At 35.3% G+C, this 19,843-nt stretch overlaps 1 protein-coding gene across 17 annotated transcripts in view; it reads right to left on the reverse strand.

Annotated features, from left to right (window-relative positions):
- Dlg2 (discs large MAGUK scaffold protein 2) overlaps nt 1-19,843 on the reverse strand; it is a 2,046,311-nt gene that overhangs the window by 1,569,151 nt on the left and 457,317 nt on the right. For 2 of the 17 annotated variants that reach the window (XM_087212058.1, XM_087212056.1), the window contains exon 1: nt 5,161-5,788. The exons of the other annotated variants lie outside the window; for them this stretch is intronic. In XM_087212058.1, coding sequence (XP_087068184.1) covers nt 5,161-5,190 — 30 coding nt within the window. In that variant the 5' untranslated portion in view covers nt 5,191-5,788. Of the gene's footprint in view, nt 1-5,160; nt 5,789-19,843 lie in introns of those variants that run through there. 17 annotated transcript variants of the gene reach the window in all.

Consider the following 19,843-nt stretch of genomic DNA (forward strand, 5'->3'; position numbering starts at 1 on the left):
TGGTAACTGGCTAAATAATGATATCACTGTGAAATTTATCTTTAAAAGTTTGGTTCCCCAAAATGAAGAGATGAAAGAGGAAGAGAGGAAGCAAAACATAATATGCACATCTACTGTTTTGGCTATATGTATGTATACCTGCTATATAAACCTTGTGTAAATGTTTACACTACCTCTCTTTGTCTGGGCTGTTCTTTACATAGATCTTCACAAAGCCATTCCATTTACATTCCCAGAACTTGTGAAAAGAGGGCTCCTATGTGCACCCTGTCTAAAATAACTCCCCATTTGTTTTCATTCATTTTTATTACATTTCTCTACTATATTTGAAGTTACAGAAATTATTACTACCTGAGATTATGTTTATTCTTTGTATGTCTATTAACAGCCGTATCTTCACTCTATAGGTTCTATGAGGTCAGGGGCCTGGTCTTATTTTATTCACTGTTCCATTCCCTACTACTCAAATTAATGCTTGGCATATAGTATTCACATAGTAAATATTTGCAGAAGTAGTTAATAATACAGTTAATCTTCATAATAATTTTTTGAAGCACTACAGAATTTATAATTGGCAGAGGTAGGACTCCATAATTATCTGACCCAAAGGCTGTGCATACAAATACTATGCTGTTATAACACTATAAGCCAAATTTGGTGGTGGATGACAATTGTAATTCAACTGCCCCACACTCAATTCTCTGAAGGACCTCAGATATCTCAGGCCAATTAGCATAAAATTAGCACATACAGACATAGCTCTCATTTTCTCCACCATAAACTAATGCTGATGATAATAAAAACTCCCAATTTACACTAGAATTTCCTCTTTCCAATGATTACTTCCATCCTTTCACTATAGACAGAATTTTAAAATTTCAAATATATAAACTAATTTGTTTCTGTATAAATAACCCAAGTACTAACAAGCTCATATTATTACTCCCATTTCAAGCTTGAGAAAATAAGACAGAGTAAACCGAATTGACTGAAGTTTATTAGTATAATAAATGGAAACCTCAAGACTATATTTTCTGAATTTTGATCTAACACACATTTCTAAATTGCCTTTGGTGAAATATACATAAATGCAACAAGACAGGTCTCTCAGGTAGCTATAATCCTGAGTAATCTGCTCTAAGAAAATCTTATCTACAAACATTCAGATGAAGTAAGGATAAATAATGAAACAAAGTGATGAATTCTTTTGCATTCTACAAAGAAAATCATATGATTTATTTAACTTTTGTGCAAAATAAATTTTTAAATATTATCTGACTTGCAAATTTTTATTTGCACGTTGTTCCTCTGTAAATCTTCATTTGTCTCATAAAATAAAATGTACTTTTAAAGGTCTTACAAAGGACAATCCTTTCAAACTTGTAGCACTTCACAACACATACGACTTTTACTTACAGAACCAAAAGAGGCTAAAGTGAAGTTATTGGTAAACAGGTTTATCATGACGCCCATTTACTATAGCTGTCTTAACAGATGATTAGTATGATGCATAGATTAAAATTTCATTTTGAAAAGTTTACTTTTATTAGCTATAGATGTATATCTAAGAAATTACAAATCTACAATTAATTTTGAGCAATTTTCATTAAACACTATGTGGGTATACTATTTTTATTTAATTAGATGTTTAGGTTGAGGGGGAAAATTCAAAAGTACAGTTCAACAGTATGTTTTAACTAGGTAATAACCTTGATATAATTCAAACAAAAGATGATGGAAGTGGCTAGGATTGCTGATGTTAGCCATAATGACCTGAATTTGAATCTCCACTATGAAACTTGTCAGTTGTGTAAATGTTCTTCATCTTTAAGATGTAGAGGATCCTACTTCATCTGAGTTAGTTCAAAGAGTAAATGAGTTTTAATAAAATTCATGAAGTTCCTTCAATTTCCCAAACATTATATATACAACAATGAGGAAAAAATAGACATGGTCTCTTCCCTCATGAAGGTTCTGTCATAAAGAAAATAGTTACACAAATTATGAATTGCACTAAGTGGAAATATAGGATAATATGAGAGTGTAAATAAAGAATATATAACCTTTTAGGAAATGTAGTGGCATACAGAGTGAGACTGGAAATATAAGTAGGATTTAGACAAAGAGACAAGAGTTATCTAGTCAGAAGAACAGTAAGCGAATGTTCTCAAAGCAGAAGCATGGTTGACACTTCTGAAGAACAGAAGGAGTCAGCCAGGCCAATCGTGTCCATTAGTTTAATGAAGGACAGAGAAGATAACAGATTTTAAATATGCTCTTTTCACACATTTTTAAAATTGTTAAAAATTTAAAATACAAGACAGAGTGGTGGAAGATGTGAGAAATTCAGGTTCTAAATCAAGAGAAAACTGTATACTATGGTAAGAATTTGGACAGCTGGTCAACATCAATGGAGTGCTATTGATGCTTTCATGTGAGCCTGGTACCTTTTGGCTCATGTATTAGGTTGATCCTTCTGTCATAAGAGACATTATAACACTAGCAGAGTGTAACCCTATTACACTAATGGCATTAATATCACAAAGTGTTGTATGCTATGAAGATGGTTAATCCCAGATTAAGATGGTCATGATATCTCTTCACATTGGCTCTTTCCCCTGATTTTCTACATACAAAAGAAATAAGTAACCCAGAGCTACTAATAGAGATGGACTTACCGCTGGAGAAGAAGTGATAAAGTTGAAAGGAGATAGAATTAAAATCTCCAACTTGTTTGTAAGTTTCATGTCCAATAGTCCCAGGAAAAGGGAGCAAGAGCATCCCAAGTACATGAGTACTTAGGGATAATAAAGTTAGGCATCAATGGTGGTGAGTAAAAAGGATCTCATTTGAAGGCTGAAGTCCTCTAGGAAGTCTTATTCATGAATCTAGCATGCTTATTTACCATTTAAACACTACAATGTAACATTTTGGTAAATATATTTTTCTTTTCAAGATGATATAAATGACACACTAGAAATACTTTTGAATGTAAGTAATTTAGAAAATTCATGAAGTTTCTTAAGAGTGTTTGTCCTGTTGAAACATAATTTATATGACAAATCAAAATACTGGAATGTTTCAGATTATTATACATTTTGATCCTTATTTACACTTTGAGTTTCTCACACCAGAGAAACTGTTTTGTATTTACACATGTGTGTCCTATTTATTTCACTTAAGCATATCGCCTCAATGTGCATCCATTTAGCTATAAATGACTCTAGTTTCTCATTCTTCATGGCTGAGTTGTATTCCATAAAGGGGACTGGGTCATGGGAGGGGTAGGAGAAAGAAAAGAAGGGAAAGGAAAAAAATATGAGAAAAGGAAAGAGTGGAAACAAGGTCTTTGTAAATAGGGAGGGATGGAGGGGTTATAGGGAGGGCAGGGGAATGGAGAAAAAATAAGAACCAAGATATATCATGTAAAGCTACAAATTCCCAATGATGAATGTCATCATATTGTATACTTAAAATGTACCAATAAACATAATGAATTTTTAAAAATACTGGGATGACATTTACCTCATACAGAATTCAAAGCAAAGTAACATCTCATCTTTTACCTGTACCTATGATTGTCAAAATCTTGATAAGTGAATATAAAAGACATTTAGATTATGTTATCCAAAGTGAAGGAACTTAAAGCTTGGTGTTGATTTAATTTGTTTACTGCAATAGACTTCCAATTTTAAGTTTTAATTAATAACGTTTTATAACTTATTTTAAAGCACTAATCATGTTTTACAGCATCTGAAGTTATGATTTGAAAATTATTATAAGACACATGTAAGTTAGATTTGACAATATTCTTCCAAAAATTAACACCAAATGCAATACTTCAAGAAAGGTGAAACGTAATTAAGACAATATTTTCTTCCCTAGATTACATAATGACATGTCTTTCCCACTTAGCTTTTAAAAATTTGTTTCGTATTTTTATTTATTAAATTCACTGGGAAAAGTACTGAAGGTTTTTTTTTTACACAAAAATAATGTATCTTGTAATTTAGAAGCCTGCCAACCAGTCCAACTAGAAGTTTCTAGGTGTTAAGTCCACTAACATCAAGGCTGCCATGTGATTCTAGATTGAGAAATATTCATTAAGATAATTTGGAATTTAATTTATAACAGTAAAATATTTAACATATGATGGGGAACTTAGTTTGTGGCTTCAAAATTAAATAATCTTTTCTTTAGTGGTAAAACAAGATCACAGTGTGAAAACCACACTTCCTGAGTCTCCTGCACTAAGGCATTGATTTTGTCATATTTAATGGATATCCAATCAATGTGCGATACTAAAAGATATGCCTCAAATTAACTCATGGTATGCTTATCTGCAAAATGAAAAGGCAGCTAATGAATAAGTGTCTTTTAATTAGTTTTACTCTAAAAATAATAGTAATTCTATTCAAACAATCAGTGTTATGAAATTTAAAAGCACTATTTAGAACTGATTGCAAAATAAAATGATTGTTGACATTTTTATGTTTTCTATAAAGCAAACCCATAAAAACCACTTTATTCCATTTCCACTTTTATTTCTATTTCTGATTATGTAAATATTTCATTTGCTTCTAATCAAAATAAGGAGACTGTTAAACATTAAATATTGTGTTTATTTGTTTGTTTTACATTGGGGACTAAAGATTTTTTTTCTCTTTAAAAAAATCAGTAAAATGCAGAATATCAGAATTCTCCAATCAGGAACAATATGTCAAGCCACAGTAAAGCTGATTGGCTTCTTCAAACACAGAAGACATAGTTTTTATAAAAAGCTAATTATCACACTCAAAGACTACCCTGATATGGTATGTTAAAATGATGTGTGAGCTACACTACTACTACAGATATTTCAATTATAGCCTATGAACAGATGCAAGAGCATATCCTGCCATACCCCCCCGAAAAAAAAACAAACCCAAAGGCAAATTCTTTCATTTGCACAAACACACAATATCACTTTAAGAAGTTGAAATCACAGAAAACAGGACCGACCCTCAAACCCTCTTAGGGAACAAAATGCCCAGCAAAGTAAATTACACTAATCATTTTATCTCACAAACTGGCAGCACCTTACTAGAGCTGTTTAATTACAGGACCAGAATAATAATAGAAAAATGCTGCGCACAATAACAGCTCTGGTTCCTATCCTACCTTTGTGGTGACAATGCACAGGCAATCCATCCTGGATCCCTACACAGGACTCAGTACATGGAAATCACACCAGCAAATCAGCAAAGGTGAGAAAAGCCTTTTGGTAAATAGCACACGGACAGAAGCAGAGCCTGGATTCTGCACAAGACGGCTTTTCCAAGGGGGCCCCTCATGGGAAACTCGAGCCCTCCTCCATGCAGCTCAAGGCAGGCAGGATTCTCCTAGGCACCGGAAAATCCCCTAGAAATCAGCTCCGGCAAAACTTCTCGGTGGCTCGCTGGGCTCCGCGGCTGCATGGTCTTTTATTGGGTTCCGCGATCCTAGCAAGGCTTCCGTGAGTGCCCCGCGAGTTCTATCCTGCAGATGAGTGTTACGGAGCACCAGAGAATCACATTTCAGCTCTCGCTCTTGTTTCTGAATTCTGATCTGCTGTTTCAGTATACTCATAAAATTTCCTTTGCCAAAGTCCCCCCTTTGCTGCCTTCGTCTTTCCTACTAACAACTCTGAGTAAGCACAGCACAAAAAACTACCCGGCCCATCTATCAAAGGGCCCATCTATCAGTCGTTCCGCTGCCAGAACCGCGGCTTTCGGTAATAAAAAGCTGTTTATTATAAGCATGATTCCCGGGAGCCTAAATAACTAGAAGGATATGAGTGAAAAGCGAAGGTGCATGCAGTGCCGCATACATCACATCTGAACTCAACTGCAATTACAAGGGCAGCTTCTTACAAATGACTAACAGCTGGATAAGGAAAATCTGGCCAGGGACATAAAGAAACCGCGGATTTGGAGACCTAACTCAGAAAATATTAAAATTTCTTGTTTAGCTATTTGTGTGGTCTATGACATACTGGAATGGACAACTTAAGTATTTAAACAAAGAAGTATAATATTGAGGTGGGAGAAGGCTTCGACATGTTTACAAAAGTTCCACATTTTGAGGCAGAAAAAGGAGTTCTTTCCCAAACTTCCCTCCTTACTGGCTGTCTGTAGGCACTTATTATGTGGGCAGAGTTTTGTGTTCCCTTCTGCAGCATTTAAACAGCCAAATGATTAGTCCTCCCCGCTCCCTCAAATCCCTCCCTTTCTTCCAGGGAGGCTGCTACATAGACTGCCTTTGAGGTGCCTGACAATCATCGCTCTAGTTAATAATATAGCTTTTTTCATCATCTTACAAAGAGAGAGAATGAAATAGGTAGAAAGACACAAGAGCTCAGCAAGAAGAGAGGACGGAGGGAGGGAGGAGAGAGGAAGAGAGAAGGGGGAAAGTACTGCCCAACCGGTAAGAGTGGAAAATCTTTTCTCTAGGAAGAAATTATGTAGTCATGTGGACCAATGACAACATCAAAAAGAAATACAGACTTAAGGACCCATATGTTTCATCTACTGCTTCAAGATACTGGGAGGACTATTCCCCACCCCACCACTCAACACTAACCTCTTTTTAAAATAAAAAGCATTTTTTTCTATAACATTCAATTTAAAAAAAGATGAAATAAGACTCTTCTTTGTACCTTTCATGAATTATTCAGGTTCAAACCTCAATAACCTCCTGATTGCTAAATAGATGAATGTCTCAGAGACTGACATGTCATTATTTTACCAAAATGAGAGCACTCTTTCTAAAGATTATTTTTAAAGCTCACAGCAAATCAGATATGTGTTGAGAGAATAAAAGGGGAAGATGCTACTAAAGTTTAATTTGATGTAAAATCTTTCAAAGTAGTTTTAAAATTACAGTTAAAAATAATTTCCTCTGAACTGTTATCCTACAGGTACTGTATAACAAACTTTAGATAATGTTCAAAGTAAATAATACAAATAACATCCCTACTGTGGTCCCATCAACTAGGTAACCATCTTCTGGTTCACTAATATACATAGGTTAAAGAAGCATGTTTTGTCTATTCACCTGCTCATTTACTACCTCATTGCCATAATTAAATTAATACAAACTTATCCCAGGGTGCATAAACCATCATGCCTTGAGCATTCCCAAGTCCCAGAGTACTTCCTAAATGCCATCAAAGCATCTAATAGGTAAATGGTCTAAGTGTCATATTCATAGTCAAAATAAGGCTTCATATTTCTATAGTATTTTAAAGTTGAAAAAGTACTTGTCACATCCTCAGAAGCTTAGAAAGTTTATATGATTTCCTAAGAACCTAGTGACCTTCTGTGCCAACTGTCAAGAGCATGTCTCTTAATTGCAAGCCCAGGCTTTCTTAGTCATGATCAGAATAGACAGTCGAAGGTTAGAGAGAGAAAAGAAGTAAATTGGATAGCAGAGTAAGATGAATATTTTCACAAGGAATCCTGGGAAGAAAGTTATCTTTGAAACTGCGTTTCATCTTCCTAAAGAGGAAGAAGATAGGAGAAAATTGGCAGAGGGAGCTTAATTAGTCTTCTGACCCTGGCTCATCACAGATGAAATCATTTTATAAATCAGACATGCCCGCTGAAAGAAAAAGTAACTTCTGTGGCACAGCTCCCGGCATACCACGAGCACTCCTGAAATCACTTGTCTGGCACATGTTTGTTGAGGGAGGGTTCACAAATGATCAATCCCTGTATCATCCACTAACCTGACTCCACTAACATTGAACTCCTTAAAGGCAGTTTTGACTCTTCCTATTGCCTAATCTAGTAACTCATTCATTCAACAAATATACTTAAGAATCTACTTATATGGAGAAAAAAGTGTGAGCAAAAACTACCAGAATCCCTGCCCACAAGCAAATAAAAAACCAGTTACTGTATAGCATGCACTTAGGGTGTTTTGAAACATAAAGTAGAGGCATTTAGCCCAGAATGGAGCAGTCAAGAAGGCTTTCTGGAGAACAGCCCTTAGCTGCATTAAGAAAGACTCAGAAGAATGAGCTAGAAGTTGGTAGGAAAAATAATTCCATGCACTCCATTTTATTTGAAAAAAAATGAATCAACAACATCTTACACCTTTGTACAATCAGCTTAATAAACATACCCCATGGGATTTCATTAGATAAAATGATTTTGGAGCTGGCATTTCACAAACTAAACATTCAATCTCTGCTTGGCAATTTAAAAAAGTATTATTTATATAATGTTAAGTGAGTACAAATAAGTCGTATGCATGTTCTATACTCCTTAGTTTGTGCTCATCACAAGTGATTACTTAGATAATGTATGTTTGTTTAGATGTTAGTAAAGACATAGCATTTTAAAGCATACTTTCATACCCTCAATTGATTTTCCTCAGATATAAAGATGATAGAAGATAACCCATTCCTTTGCCTCAAGGGATACATTACTTTATTTTTAAAATTAACAAGGCATCAGCTAAAAGCATTTCCTTTTTTTGCAGACATAGAGCTCAATTGGGCCTGTGATTTCACAAGAAGTGTTTGGCAAGATATAAAGTCACAGCCTGCAAATTGCTTTACTTGATATTCCTTAAAGCTAATAATATCATGCCAGGAATATATTGATTCTTAGTAAAACCTACCATTGGAAGTTTAACATCAGAAAAATTACTATTATAAATTACTTCCACTAAGCCTGCAGCTTAACCATTTAAAGGCATCAATTTCCTTTGTTTTCAACAAGGAAAAAAATATCTAGAAGTGAAATATATAGCCTATTATCTACTGTCCTAGAATCTAAGTCACTTGAGGGAAGACTTCAGGAATATATCTGGCACTTGCGATGGTAACCTTGCACTTAAGAGGCACAAAATAAATATTTGTGGAATGAAAGAATTATCATAGGTCAAGTTTTGCTATTTATTTTTTCTTGATAGCAAATTTTTTTTTTAAATTCTATATTATATTTAAACTTACACATTCCTTGAATGGCATGGAGCAGTCCTGTACAATTGAGAAGGGCAATTCCAGCTCAAGTGCACCAACAGAACACTGTAGAAGCTAGGTTTTGTCTTTGTAATAGGCAAACAGTAATAAATATAGGCATATTATTAACAATAACAGTAAATTATTAAGTAGATTTTTATCCAAATTAAAAGAGTATGTGCCAGAGACAGACCCAAAGGCCTTTTCCACCCAAAGGTAGTCTAGCTTCAGCAGACTTATAACAAAAAAACAAAAATCCTCCTAAAAATATGGGTGCAACTCTAGGCTTCTACACTGCAGTCTTCTATTGCTTGTAAAGGTCTTGAGAGCAGCCCCAGAAGGAATGGAGTCCATTAGAAAGATTAGCTCCAAAGGAAATAACAGAAGAAATCCCACCCACCTGGACTCCCATCTCTGCCTGTTTCCCATATATCCAAGACAGTAGGCACATGAATGACATCTGCAAAGCTTGTTAGCTTAGAAAAATAGACTGCAGGCAGGTCATGGCAAAATGCCTGCCCTCATTTTTGAACTCTCTAAAGGCAAGTAGGAAATTAGGATCAACTGGAAAAGGATTGACTTTTCCAGAGTTTTTATTATGCCAAAAAAAATCAGTATGCCATTGTATTCTAAAAATAATTTATAAGTCTGAATATTCTGTGCAAGTTAAATGTGTATCTTTTAAAAGATATAAAAATTAAATAAGCAAAATTTTAAGTGAACTAATACAAAAGCCAAGAAATTTTAACTTTTAACCTACTTCTTTACCACAACTTTCATTTTCATAGATCTGAGCTGCATGCCAATTTTGCTTATATATATATATATATATATATATATATGAATTGGAACATAGTTCATTGATAGCCATATAGCTCTACCTGTTAGAATACTCAAAATTAAATAGCCTTTGAAAGTTTGAAATTTAGATAATTATAAGTGGTAAGCAATACATGATAAAAAATTTAATGAAAGTATGTTTTCCAAACAAACTGTACATTTATATAAACTTTGCTAAACATTAAGTACCTTGCTTATGAGGCTCAATTTTTCCTAGCATTATACAATTCTCTGAGTTGAAGAGATTCCAAAAATCCAAGTATCTGTGTGCAAGCTACAAATCTAAAAAGCTGTATGGTCTGGAATGCAACTTCGCTTACAATATAAATACCCTCAGCAGTACTGTTAAATATCTATCCCATACTTCACCTTCCCACACACCAATCACCAACCTATTACAGTCTTTGATTTGTTCCTCAAACACAGTATTCCACTCTGATTCTTCCTTCAGGGTATTGAAATTATTGTTCCTTTTGCCAGGAACTTTCTTCCCCTGTATCTTCACACAGCTGCTTCCTTCTAATTATTTAAATATCTGCATAGATGTTACCACCTCATTAAGACCCTCTCAAACTTACCGATCTAGTTAATTTAGACTCCTTTCTATCTGCATTGTATGATTCTGGTTTATTTCCTTAATAGCAATGATCACAATTTGCAGTTACCTTCTTTATTTATTTCATACCATCTACCTCATCTGAATTTTATTTTATTTATTTTTTTTTTTAGATTCTTTTATTGGTACATTTTAGGTATACAACACAATAACATTTCTCATTGGGAATTGTACCTTTACATAATGCATCTTGGTTCTTATTTTTTCCCCATTCCTAGCTCTCCTTTCACCCCCTTCACCCTTCCCTATTTACAAAGACTTTATTTCTATTTTTTCCATTTCTCATAATTTTTCCTTTCCCTTCTTTCATTTCCCCTGCCCCCCCCCAATACCCCTACCCCTTTGGACCTTTTCTTTCTATTTTGCATTATCGATTATTCATTCTAATCATTGCTACATTTTAGGTACACAATATAATGACATTCATCATTGGAAATTTGCACCTTTACATAGTCTCTCTTGGTTTGTATTTTTCACGCTTGCCCAGCCCTCCCTTCAACCCTTCCATTCCTCCCTATTTACAAAGATTTAGTTCCTATTTTTCCATTTTCTCATATTAATCCCATTCCCTTCTATCCTTTCCCCTAGCCCTCCCACTTCCTTCCCCTTTGCCCCTTTTCTTCCTATTTCACATGACCTATTATACATTTTAGTCCTTATTTACACTTTCAATTTCTCACACCAGAGAAACTATTCAGTATTTATACATGTATGCTCTATTTATTTCACTTAAGAGTATTGCCTCAATGTGCATCCACTTAGCTATAAATATCTCTAATTTCTCATTTTTTATGGCTGAGTAGTACTGCATTTTATTTTTTAAAAACCCACATTTTCTTTATCCAGTCTCCAGTTGATGGGCATTTGGGCGATTTCCAAGTTTTAGCTATCACAAACTGTGCTGCTATGAACATGGGTACACATATATCTCTGTGGTATGCTTCTTTTAATTCTTTGGGGAAGATCCCCAGCAGTGGTATAGCAGGGTCAAATGGGACTTCCAGTCCTAGTTCTTTGAGGTATCACCATACCATTTTCCATAGCGGTTGCACCAGTCTACACTCCCACCAGCAGGGGAGCAGGGTTCCTCTTTCCCCACAGCCCTGCCAGCATTTGTTACTGGTTGATTTCATGATAGCAGCCATTCTTTCTGGAGTGAGGTGGAATGTCAGCATTGTTTTCATTTGCATCTCTCAAATGACCAGTGATGTTGAGCATTTTTTCATGTATTTATTTGCTATTTCTACTTCTTTATCTGAGAAATGTGGGTTCATTTCAGATGCCCATTTTTGGATTGGGTCTTTAAATTTGGGAGGTCTGATCTTTTTAAGTTCTTTATAGATTCGAAATAGTAGACATTTGTCTGAGGAAGAGCAGGTGAAGACTTTTTCCCACATTGTGGGTTGTCTCTTCACACTGCTGGTGGTTTCTCTTGCTGGGCAGAAGCTTTTTAATAAGAAGAGATCCCCCTTGTTGATTGTTTGTGCTAGTTCACGGGCAACTGAGGTTTTGTTCATCTTTTCCTACATCGATGTCTTCAAAAGTTCTACCTAACCTCTGTTCCAACTGGTTCAGAGTTTCTATTTTAATATTTACATCTTTAATCCATTTTGATTTTAGTTTAGTACATGGTGAGAGATATAGGTCTAGTTTTAATCTTTGGCAAGTTGAAGCCCAATTTTTCCAGCACCATTTATTAAAGAGGCTATCTTCCCTCCAGTAAGGGTGTTTGGCTCCTTTATCGAAGATGAGATGGCTGAGTGTGTCTGGCATTGTTTCCGCATCTTTTAATCTGCTCCACTGGTCCTCAGGTCAGTTTCTTTGCCAGTACCATGCTGTTTTTATCACAGTAGCTTTGTAGTAGAGTTGCAGGTTGGGGATTGTGATACCCCTGCCATGTCTCTGTTACCTAGAATTGCTTTTGCTATTCTCGGTCGCTTCTTGTTCCAAATGAATTTTTGGATTGTTTTCTCAAGGTCCATGAAGTATGGTGCTGGGACCTCAATTGGAATTGCATTAAATCTATATAGCAGTTTTGGAAGTATGGCCATTTTCACTATATTAATCCTTCCTACCCAGGAGCAGGGGATGTCTGTCCATTTTCTGATATCATCTTCAATCTCTCTTTGCACAGTGCCATAGTTTTCAGAGAAGGGGTCTTTGATTTCTTTCATTAGGATGATTCCTAGGTATTTCAGTTTTTTGGATGTCATTGTGAAAGGAATTATTTGCCCTATTTCTCTCTCAGTGAGTCTGTCATTGGTGTAGAGGAAAGATATTGATTTTTGTGTGTTGACCTTGGAACCAGCTACTTGACTGAATTTGGTTACTAAGTCTAGAAGACGTTTGGTGGAGTTCTTGGGGTGTTCTATATAGAGTATCATGTCATCTGCAAATAATGACAATTTGACTTCTTCATTTCCTATCTCTATTCTTTTTATTTCTTTCTCTTGTCTAACTGCCGTGGCTAATGTTTCCAGAACTATATTGAACAAGAGTGGTGTTAGTGGACATTCTTGTCTTGTTCCTGATTTTAGTGTGAAGGATTTCAGTTTTTGACCATTTAGTATGATATTGGCTGTTGATTTTTCATAGATGGCTTCTATCAGTTTGAGGTAGAGACCATCTATTCCAATTTTTGTAGGGTTTTATCATAAATGCATGTTGGATTTTGTCAAATGCTTTTTCTGTGTCTATGGAGATAATCATATGGTTTTTGTCCTTGGCTCTATTGATACAGTGTATTACATTGATTGATTTGCGTATATTGAACCATCCCTGCATCCCTGGGATGAATCCCACTTGATCAGGGTGTATGATCTTCTTGATGATCTTCTGCATTCTGTTTGCCATTATCTTATTAAGGATTTTTGCATCTATGTTCATTAGTGAGATTGGTCTATAGTTCTCCTTATCGGTTGGGTCTTTCTCTGCTTTGGGGATCAAGGTGATGCTTGCTTCCAAGAATGAATTTGGGAGTATTGCTTCCCTTTCAATTTCATTGAAGAGTTTCAACAGTAGTGGCAGCAGTTCCTCTCTAAATGTCCTGTAGAATTCAGCAGTGAAGCCACCAGGGCCCGGGCTTTTCTTAGTTGATAAGTTTTTAATTACATTTTCAATTTCATTGGTGGATATTGGGTTGTTCAGAATTTTTAGGTCTTCTTCGTTCAACTTTGTTAATTTTTATGTATCTAAGAATCTGTCCATTTCTTCTGTGTTGTCCATCTTATTCGCGTATAGGTTCTGGAGGTAGGTATTGATGATCCTCTGGATTTCTGCTGGGTCTGTTGGAATTTCACCCTTTTCCTTCCTAATTGCATGGATTTGGGCCTTTTCTTTCCTTTTTCTGATAAGGTTGGCTAAGGGTTTGTCAATTTTGTTGATTCTTTCGAAGAACCAACCCTTGGCTTCATTGATTTTTTTGTATTGTTCTCTTAGTCTCCATTGCATTGATTTCTCCTCTGATCTTTATAATTTCCTCCCTTGTATGAGCTTTGGGGTTGTCCTGCTCTTCTTTTTCTAGAAGCTTGAGATGCAGCATCAGGTTGTTTAATTGGGCTTGTTCAGTTTTCCTAATATCCATATTCACTGCTATGAATTTCCCTCATAAGACTGCTTTCATTGTGTCCCATAGATTCTGATATGTTGTATTGTCATTTTCATTTAATTGAAGGAACTGTCTGATTTCTTCTTTAATTTCCTCTGTGACCCATTGGTTATTCAGAAGTGTGTTGTTCAATTTCCACATGTTTATGAAATTTTTTGAGTTTCTTTTGCTATGGATCTCCAATTTCATCGCACTATGGTCTGATAATATACAGGGGATAACTTCAATTCCTTTGCACTTACTTAAACATGTTCTGTGTGTGAGTATGTGGTCTATTTTGGAGAATGACCCATGTGCAGCTGAGAAAAATCTGTATTCTGATTTTGTAGGTGGAAGACTCTGTAAACATCTGTTAAGTTCATTTGTTCAAGAGTTTGATTGAGTTCTAGTATTTCATTACTTCTTTTTAGTCTAGTTGATCTATCTATTTGTGACAGTGGGGTGTTGAGGTCCCCCACTACAATTGTATTAGGGCATATATGACTTTTCATGTCCATTAGTATTTGTTTTATATAGTTGGGTGCACTAGTGTTTGGTGCATAGATATTTATGATTGTCATCTCTTCCTCTTGGATTCTTCCCTTTACAAGGATGTAGTGTCCTTCTTCATCTCTCTTAATCAGTGTTGGTTTGAAATCTACTTGATCTGCAAAGAGGATAGCTACTTCTGCTTTTTTTCGGGTTCCTGTCACATGCAGTATTGTTTTCCACCCTTTAACTTTCAGTCTATGAGTTTCCTTTTGAATTAAGTGTGTTTCTTGTATGCAGCATATTGTTGGATTTTGCTTCTTGACCCATTCTGCCAGTCTATTTCTTTTGATTGGTGAATTGAGACCATTAACGTTGATGGTTATAACTGAAACGTATTGACTTGTCATTACCATGACTTTTTCTTTTTGTTGAGTTCTCCCCCTTTACATTTAATTTCTTGTCTTGCCAGATGGGTTCATTCTGCTTTGCTTCCTGGGGTTGTGATCTTCAATGTCTGTTCCTAGGATATTGTGTAAAATTCTTTGGAGTGCTGGTGTGGTATTCACGAAGTTCCTAAGGTGCTCTTTGTCATGAAAGTATCTTATTTCTCCATCCATTTTGAAAGATAGTTTTGCAGGGTCCATCAATCTGGGTTGGACGCTGTTTTCTTTTTGGGTTTGGAATATGTCACTCCAAGCTCTTCTTGCCTTGAGGGTTTGTGTTGAGAAGTCTGCTGTGATTCTGATGGGCTTTCCTTTGTATGTGATTTGTTTCTTTTCTCTGACTGCTTGGAGAACTTTGTTCTTCTGTTGAGTTTCTGGAATCCTAACAATTATATGCCTATGTTTAGATTTTTTTTGATCAAGGCTATTTGGAGTCCTATATGCCTCACTTATCTGTATGTCAAGCTCTTTTCCTCTGCTTGGGAAGTTTTCTGCCATTATTTCTGTGAAGAGTTTTTTATGTCATCTCTACTCTCTCCTGTTTCTTCATTGACCCAAGTCAGTCTTATGTTATTCTTCTTTGCATCATCTAGCAGCTGCTGGATTGATTTCTCATGTTCCCTTATAAGCTTGAAGCAATTTTTCTTTGTGTGATCATTAATTTCAATCTTATCTTCTATATCTGAAATTCTGTCCTCACATTGGCTCCTTCTGCTGTGTAGACTTTCAGTGGAGTTTTTCATCTCCTAGAAATCTATTTGCATCTGTTTTATGGATTCCATTTGTTTCCTATGTTGAGATTACATCATGTTCCTCAGCTCTTCTCTAGATTTATTAATCATGTCTTGTACTAGGGGCACAATTTCTCCTGTTATCTGAGAAATTATTTCTGATTTCCTTTTTTCCAGATCCCCTTTTGTTGCCAGTTCAGTGAGTCCAGGTGGTTGAATATCAGAGTGTTCCATCTCATTTCCCTTTGGGGTTGCTGTAGGTGATCTGGAAGTCTGGTTTTGAGACTTATTTACATGTTTTCTCATTTCAACTGGGGGTGGCGGGCTATTGGCGCCTGCACAGATTACGTCCTCTGTGCTGGGAGAGGTGAGACAGGGGCGTGGAGCAGCAGTAGGGATGGTGGCCCAAAAGCCCTTTCCTCTGGGTTGGGAGCAGCGTGAGGGATGTTGTCCAGGAAGCCCCTTCCTCTGGATCAGGAGCAGCAGGAAAGAAGTTGGCCCAAAAGCCCTTTCCTCTGGGGTGGGAGATCACCTGAATTTTATTTGTGAGAGAAAGAACCTTGTCTGTTTTGTCCAAGGCTTTATCTGTGTAGAACACAACAGATGCTAAATACCTTTTTGAATGAATGAATAAAATGCAATACAAGGAAACTTTATTTTAAAATAAGGCCAGAATCAATTTCCCTACCTAAAATCTTTAATCTATGGTTTCTAATGTAGCTTAGTTTCTACACAAGTGATTTACATTATTAATACTATTGATAAATATATAAAGTAAACAATACTTTCCAGACTCAACATTAAACTTTTATTTAAGTGTCTTCTATTGTTTTTACATTAACTTTTTAAAAAATAAGACTTTTTAAATTTTTGTTTTTATTGCTATGTGTTTGCAGTACCTAATGATTACATTTCTCACAGGGAGTTGGTACATGTACACAACACCTTTTAATTCTTTTTTGATCCCCTCCTCTCCCTCCCTCCTCCCTCCATCCCTTGGTCCCCTTTACTTTATCAAAAGAGCTGTGTCCCTGTTTCCTATTAAGATGCCATGGGATATACGAAGATAGCAAAATGATTACTATAGTGAAGTCAATCAATGTAGTCATCATCTTATTATGTTGTCTATTATTTTTGGTTTTCTGCAAGACCAGCTAAAATCTACTCATTTGGGCATGCATCCCTTATAAGTACAAGTGTATTATCTATAGTCTTTATATTTTATACTAGCTTTCTAGACTTGTTCATCTTACATCTCTACTATCTTATATTCTCTGACCTACATCTCCCCATTTCTTTCCCACCTTTCCTGACCTCCTGGTAACCACTGTTTCTTTCTCTATATCTTTATATTTAATTTTTTTCCTTTAGATTTCACAAATAAGTGAAATCACACAATATTTTTCATTCTCTAAATAGCTTATTTCATTTAACATAATGTCCTACAGGCTAATTCACATTGTGGTAAAAGACAAAGTCTCATTTTTTGAGGGATGAATAATATTGTATTGCATATATGTGCCAGTCACTTTATTCACTCATATATCAGAAGACACCAGGGATATTTCCATACCTTATCTATGGCGAAAAATGTTGCAGTGAATATGACAGTATACATATTTTCACTTCCTTTGAATACATTCCTAAAAGAGCACTTGCTAGGTCATAAGATAATTTTATTTTTAATTTCTTTTGAAACCTCCATATTATTTTCTATAATGGTTGTACCAATCTAAATTTCCATGAACAGTGCATAAGAGTTCCCTTTACACCACTCCACATATCTTTTGACTTTTTAATAATGGCTATCCTAGCCATCCCAAAAGATTGAGGTCGTGTTTCATAGTAATTTTGATTTCCATTTCCCTGACGTTTCATAGCATTGAGTATTTTTTTTGTATACCTGTTGGCCATTCTTATGTCTTCTTTAGAGAAACATCCATTCATGTCTTTTCTAATGGGTTATTTGAATTTCCACTATTGAGCTGCATGAGTTCTTTTCAAACTTTAGATATTAACTCCTTATCAGATATATTGTTTATAAATACACATTAATTCTGTATTGAGAAAGCTGTGATTAGGAATTTCACATATATAATATCATTAATTATTCATATTCTATGAATTAAGAATAAATTTATAGGTAAAAAACTGAGACTCGTAAGTATTGACTTATGCAAATTTGCATAGCTTTTGAGTTGGCAAGGTAGTGTGGTGGAAATTCTATTGTTTTAACAAATGAACCAATATGATCCATGATCATCTAAACCCAAGTCCCACCCTATTTTGATTGTAATGGTGATGTTATATTTTTAAAGCACTCAATTTGTTGACCCAGGTAGTAAATACCAAAAACTGTAATGTTTCATCCTAAGTGTTACATATATGAGAAGAATATACTTCAAACATATTAAAAATAGGATTCTAAATATAGATATATTAAATAAATGAAATCTCATTTCTGAAGTATTTTGTATTACTGTAGTGACATACAGTAATACATACATTGATATTTTGATTAATTTAAAATCGCTTTATGAATATGAGAGTTGGTAACATTATCTCCTGCAGTGCTGATACAGACAGTGCAGCCACTGATCTTTAATAAGCAGAACATTAACTCTGAGGACTACACAATACTGAAAGATAAAGCACACGTCCTTGTCAACCTGGAAACAAGAGTAATTGTATTCTAGGTTTTAAATTAGTAAACCAAAGCCAGAGTTAACAATAGTATTCCATTAAAAATAAAAGATGATTCTCCCATTAGTTCCAGAGAGAATTTTCCCACTATATTTAACTGATATTAAAAAATAAAAAATATACCAATGACAGGAGGAGGGGGGAAATATAAGGGAGGATAAAAAGAAGGATAGATAGGATAAGTACATTATATTTTAGAAATATTTTATAAAATTAATAGGCACTGATAAAGAGTATATTTTAAAAACAACAAAAATAAAGGACACTGATACAGCTTCAAAATGCTCACAATGTGGAATAGAAAAAAATATATCCAATGGTAATGAGCTTTGAATGTCATCAATTTTATAAAAAGAATAACATTCAAACTTGCCCAGGATGAAGGAGCTACTTTGGTAAATATCCTATAATTAGAAACTTTCCAGTAAATTAGAGATTCCCCTTTAGCAGGGTGCAGTAAAGTAAATTGAAAACTAAGAAGAAGCATTCCTCTGGATTACCATTAAAATTACTTTTAACCCTCTATCTCTACGATAATTTCAAAATGGTACTCCAGGAAGATTGGCTCAGACTCATCACTCATTCTTATTATAGCAAAAAAATACAACACTGGACTTCAACCATTTTTAAATGTAGAGTTCAGTGATGTTCTGTATATTTACACTGTTGTACAATAGACCTGTAAATCTTTTTCTTCCTGGAAAACTGGAACCTGTATTTAGGTGTGGTGGTGCTTGCCTGTAATCCCAGTACAGAGGGGAGTTGAAAGGGGAAAAGCTCAAGTTCCTGTCCCATGTAGGCAATATAACAGGACCTTGTCTCAAAATGAAAAAAAAAAAAAAATGAAAAGGAGTGGGGATATAGCTCAGTAATAGAATGTTCTTGGATTTCATTCCCAATACCTCCCCCAAAAAAGAACAGGAAGCAAGGGGGAAGGGGGAGGGGGAAGGAGAACGGGAAGGAGAAGGGGAAGGAGAAGGAGAAGGAGAAGAGGAGGAGAAGGAGGAGGAGAGGGGAGAGGAAGGGGAGAAAAGGGGAGGGGAGGAAGGAAGGAAGGAAGGAAGGAAGGAAGGAAGGAAGGAAAGAAGGAAGGAAGGGAGAAAAGGGAAGGGAAAGGAAGAAAAAAGTTTCAGAAAAAAACTGAAGCTGTGCCCACTAAACCAAAATTCCCCTTCCTATCATCCCATTCCTAAGCAACCTACTTTCTGCTTCTATTCCTAAGAGTTTGAATAATTTAAATAAACAGAATCTTAGCATTTGTCTTTTTTGTGACCTACTTATTTTTCTCAGCATACGCTCCTTCACGATTATGCATATATATAATATTTTTATTTTATTTCTTAAAATATTCTTTATCTGTTCATTTGTTGATGGACATTTGGGTTATTTCCATCTCCTGGCCATTGTGGATACCAAGTATTGCTTCAAAATTTTGCTTTGAAA

The sequence above is a fragment of the Heterocephalus glaber genome, unplaced genomic scaffold, assembly GCF_053883595.1.
Source record: "Heterocephalus glaber isolate CG9 unplaced genomic scaffold, H.glaber_assembly_v1.0 deba00001429, whole genome shotgun sequence".
NCBI lineage: Eukaryota > Metazoa > Chordata > Mammalia > Rodentia > Bathyergidae > Heterocephalus > Heterocephalus glaber.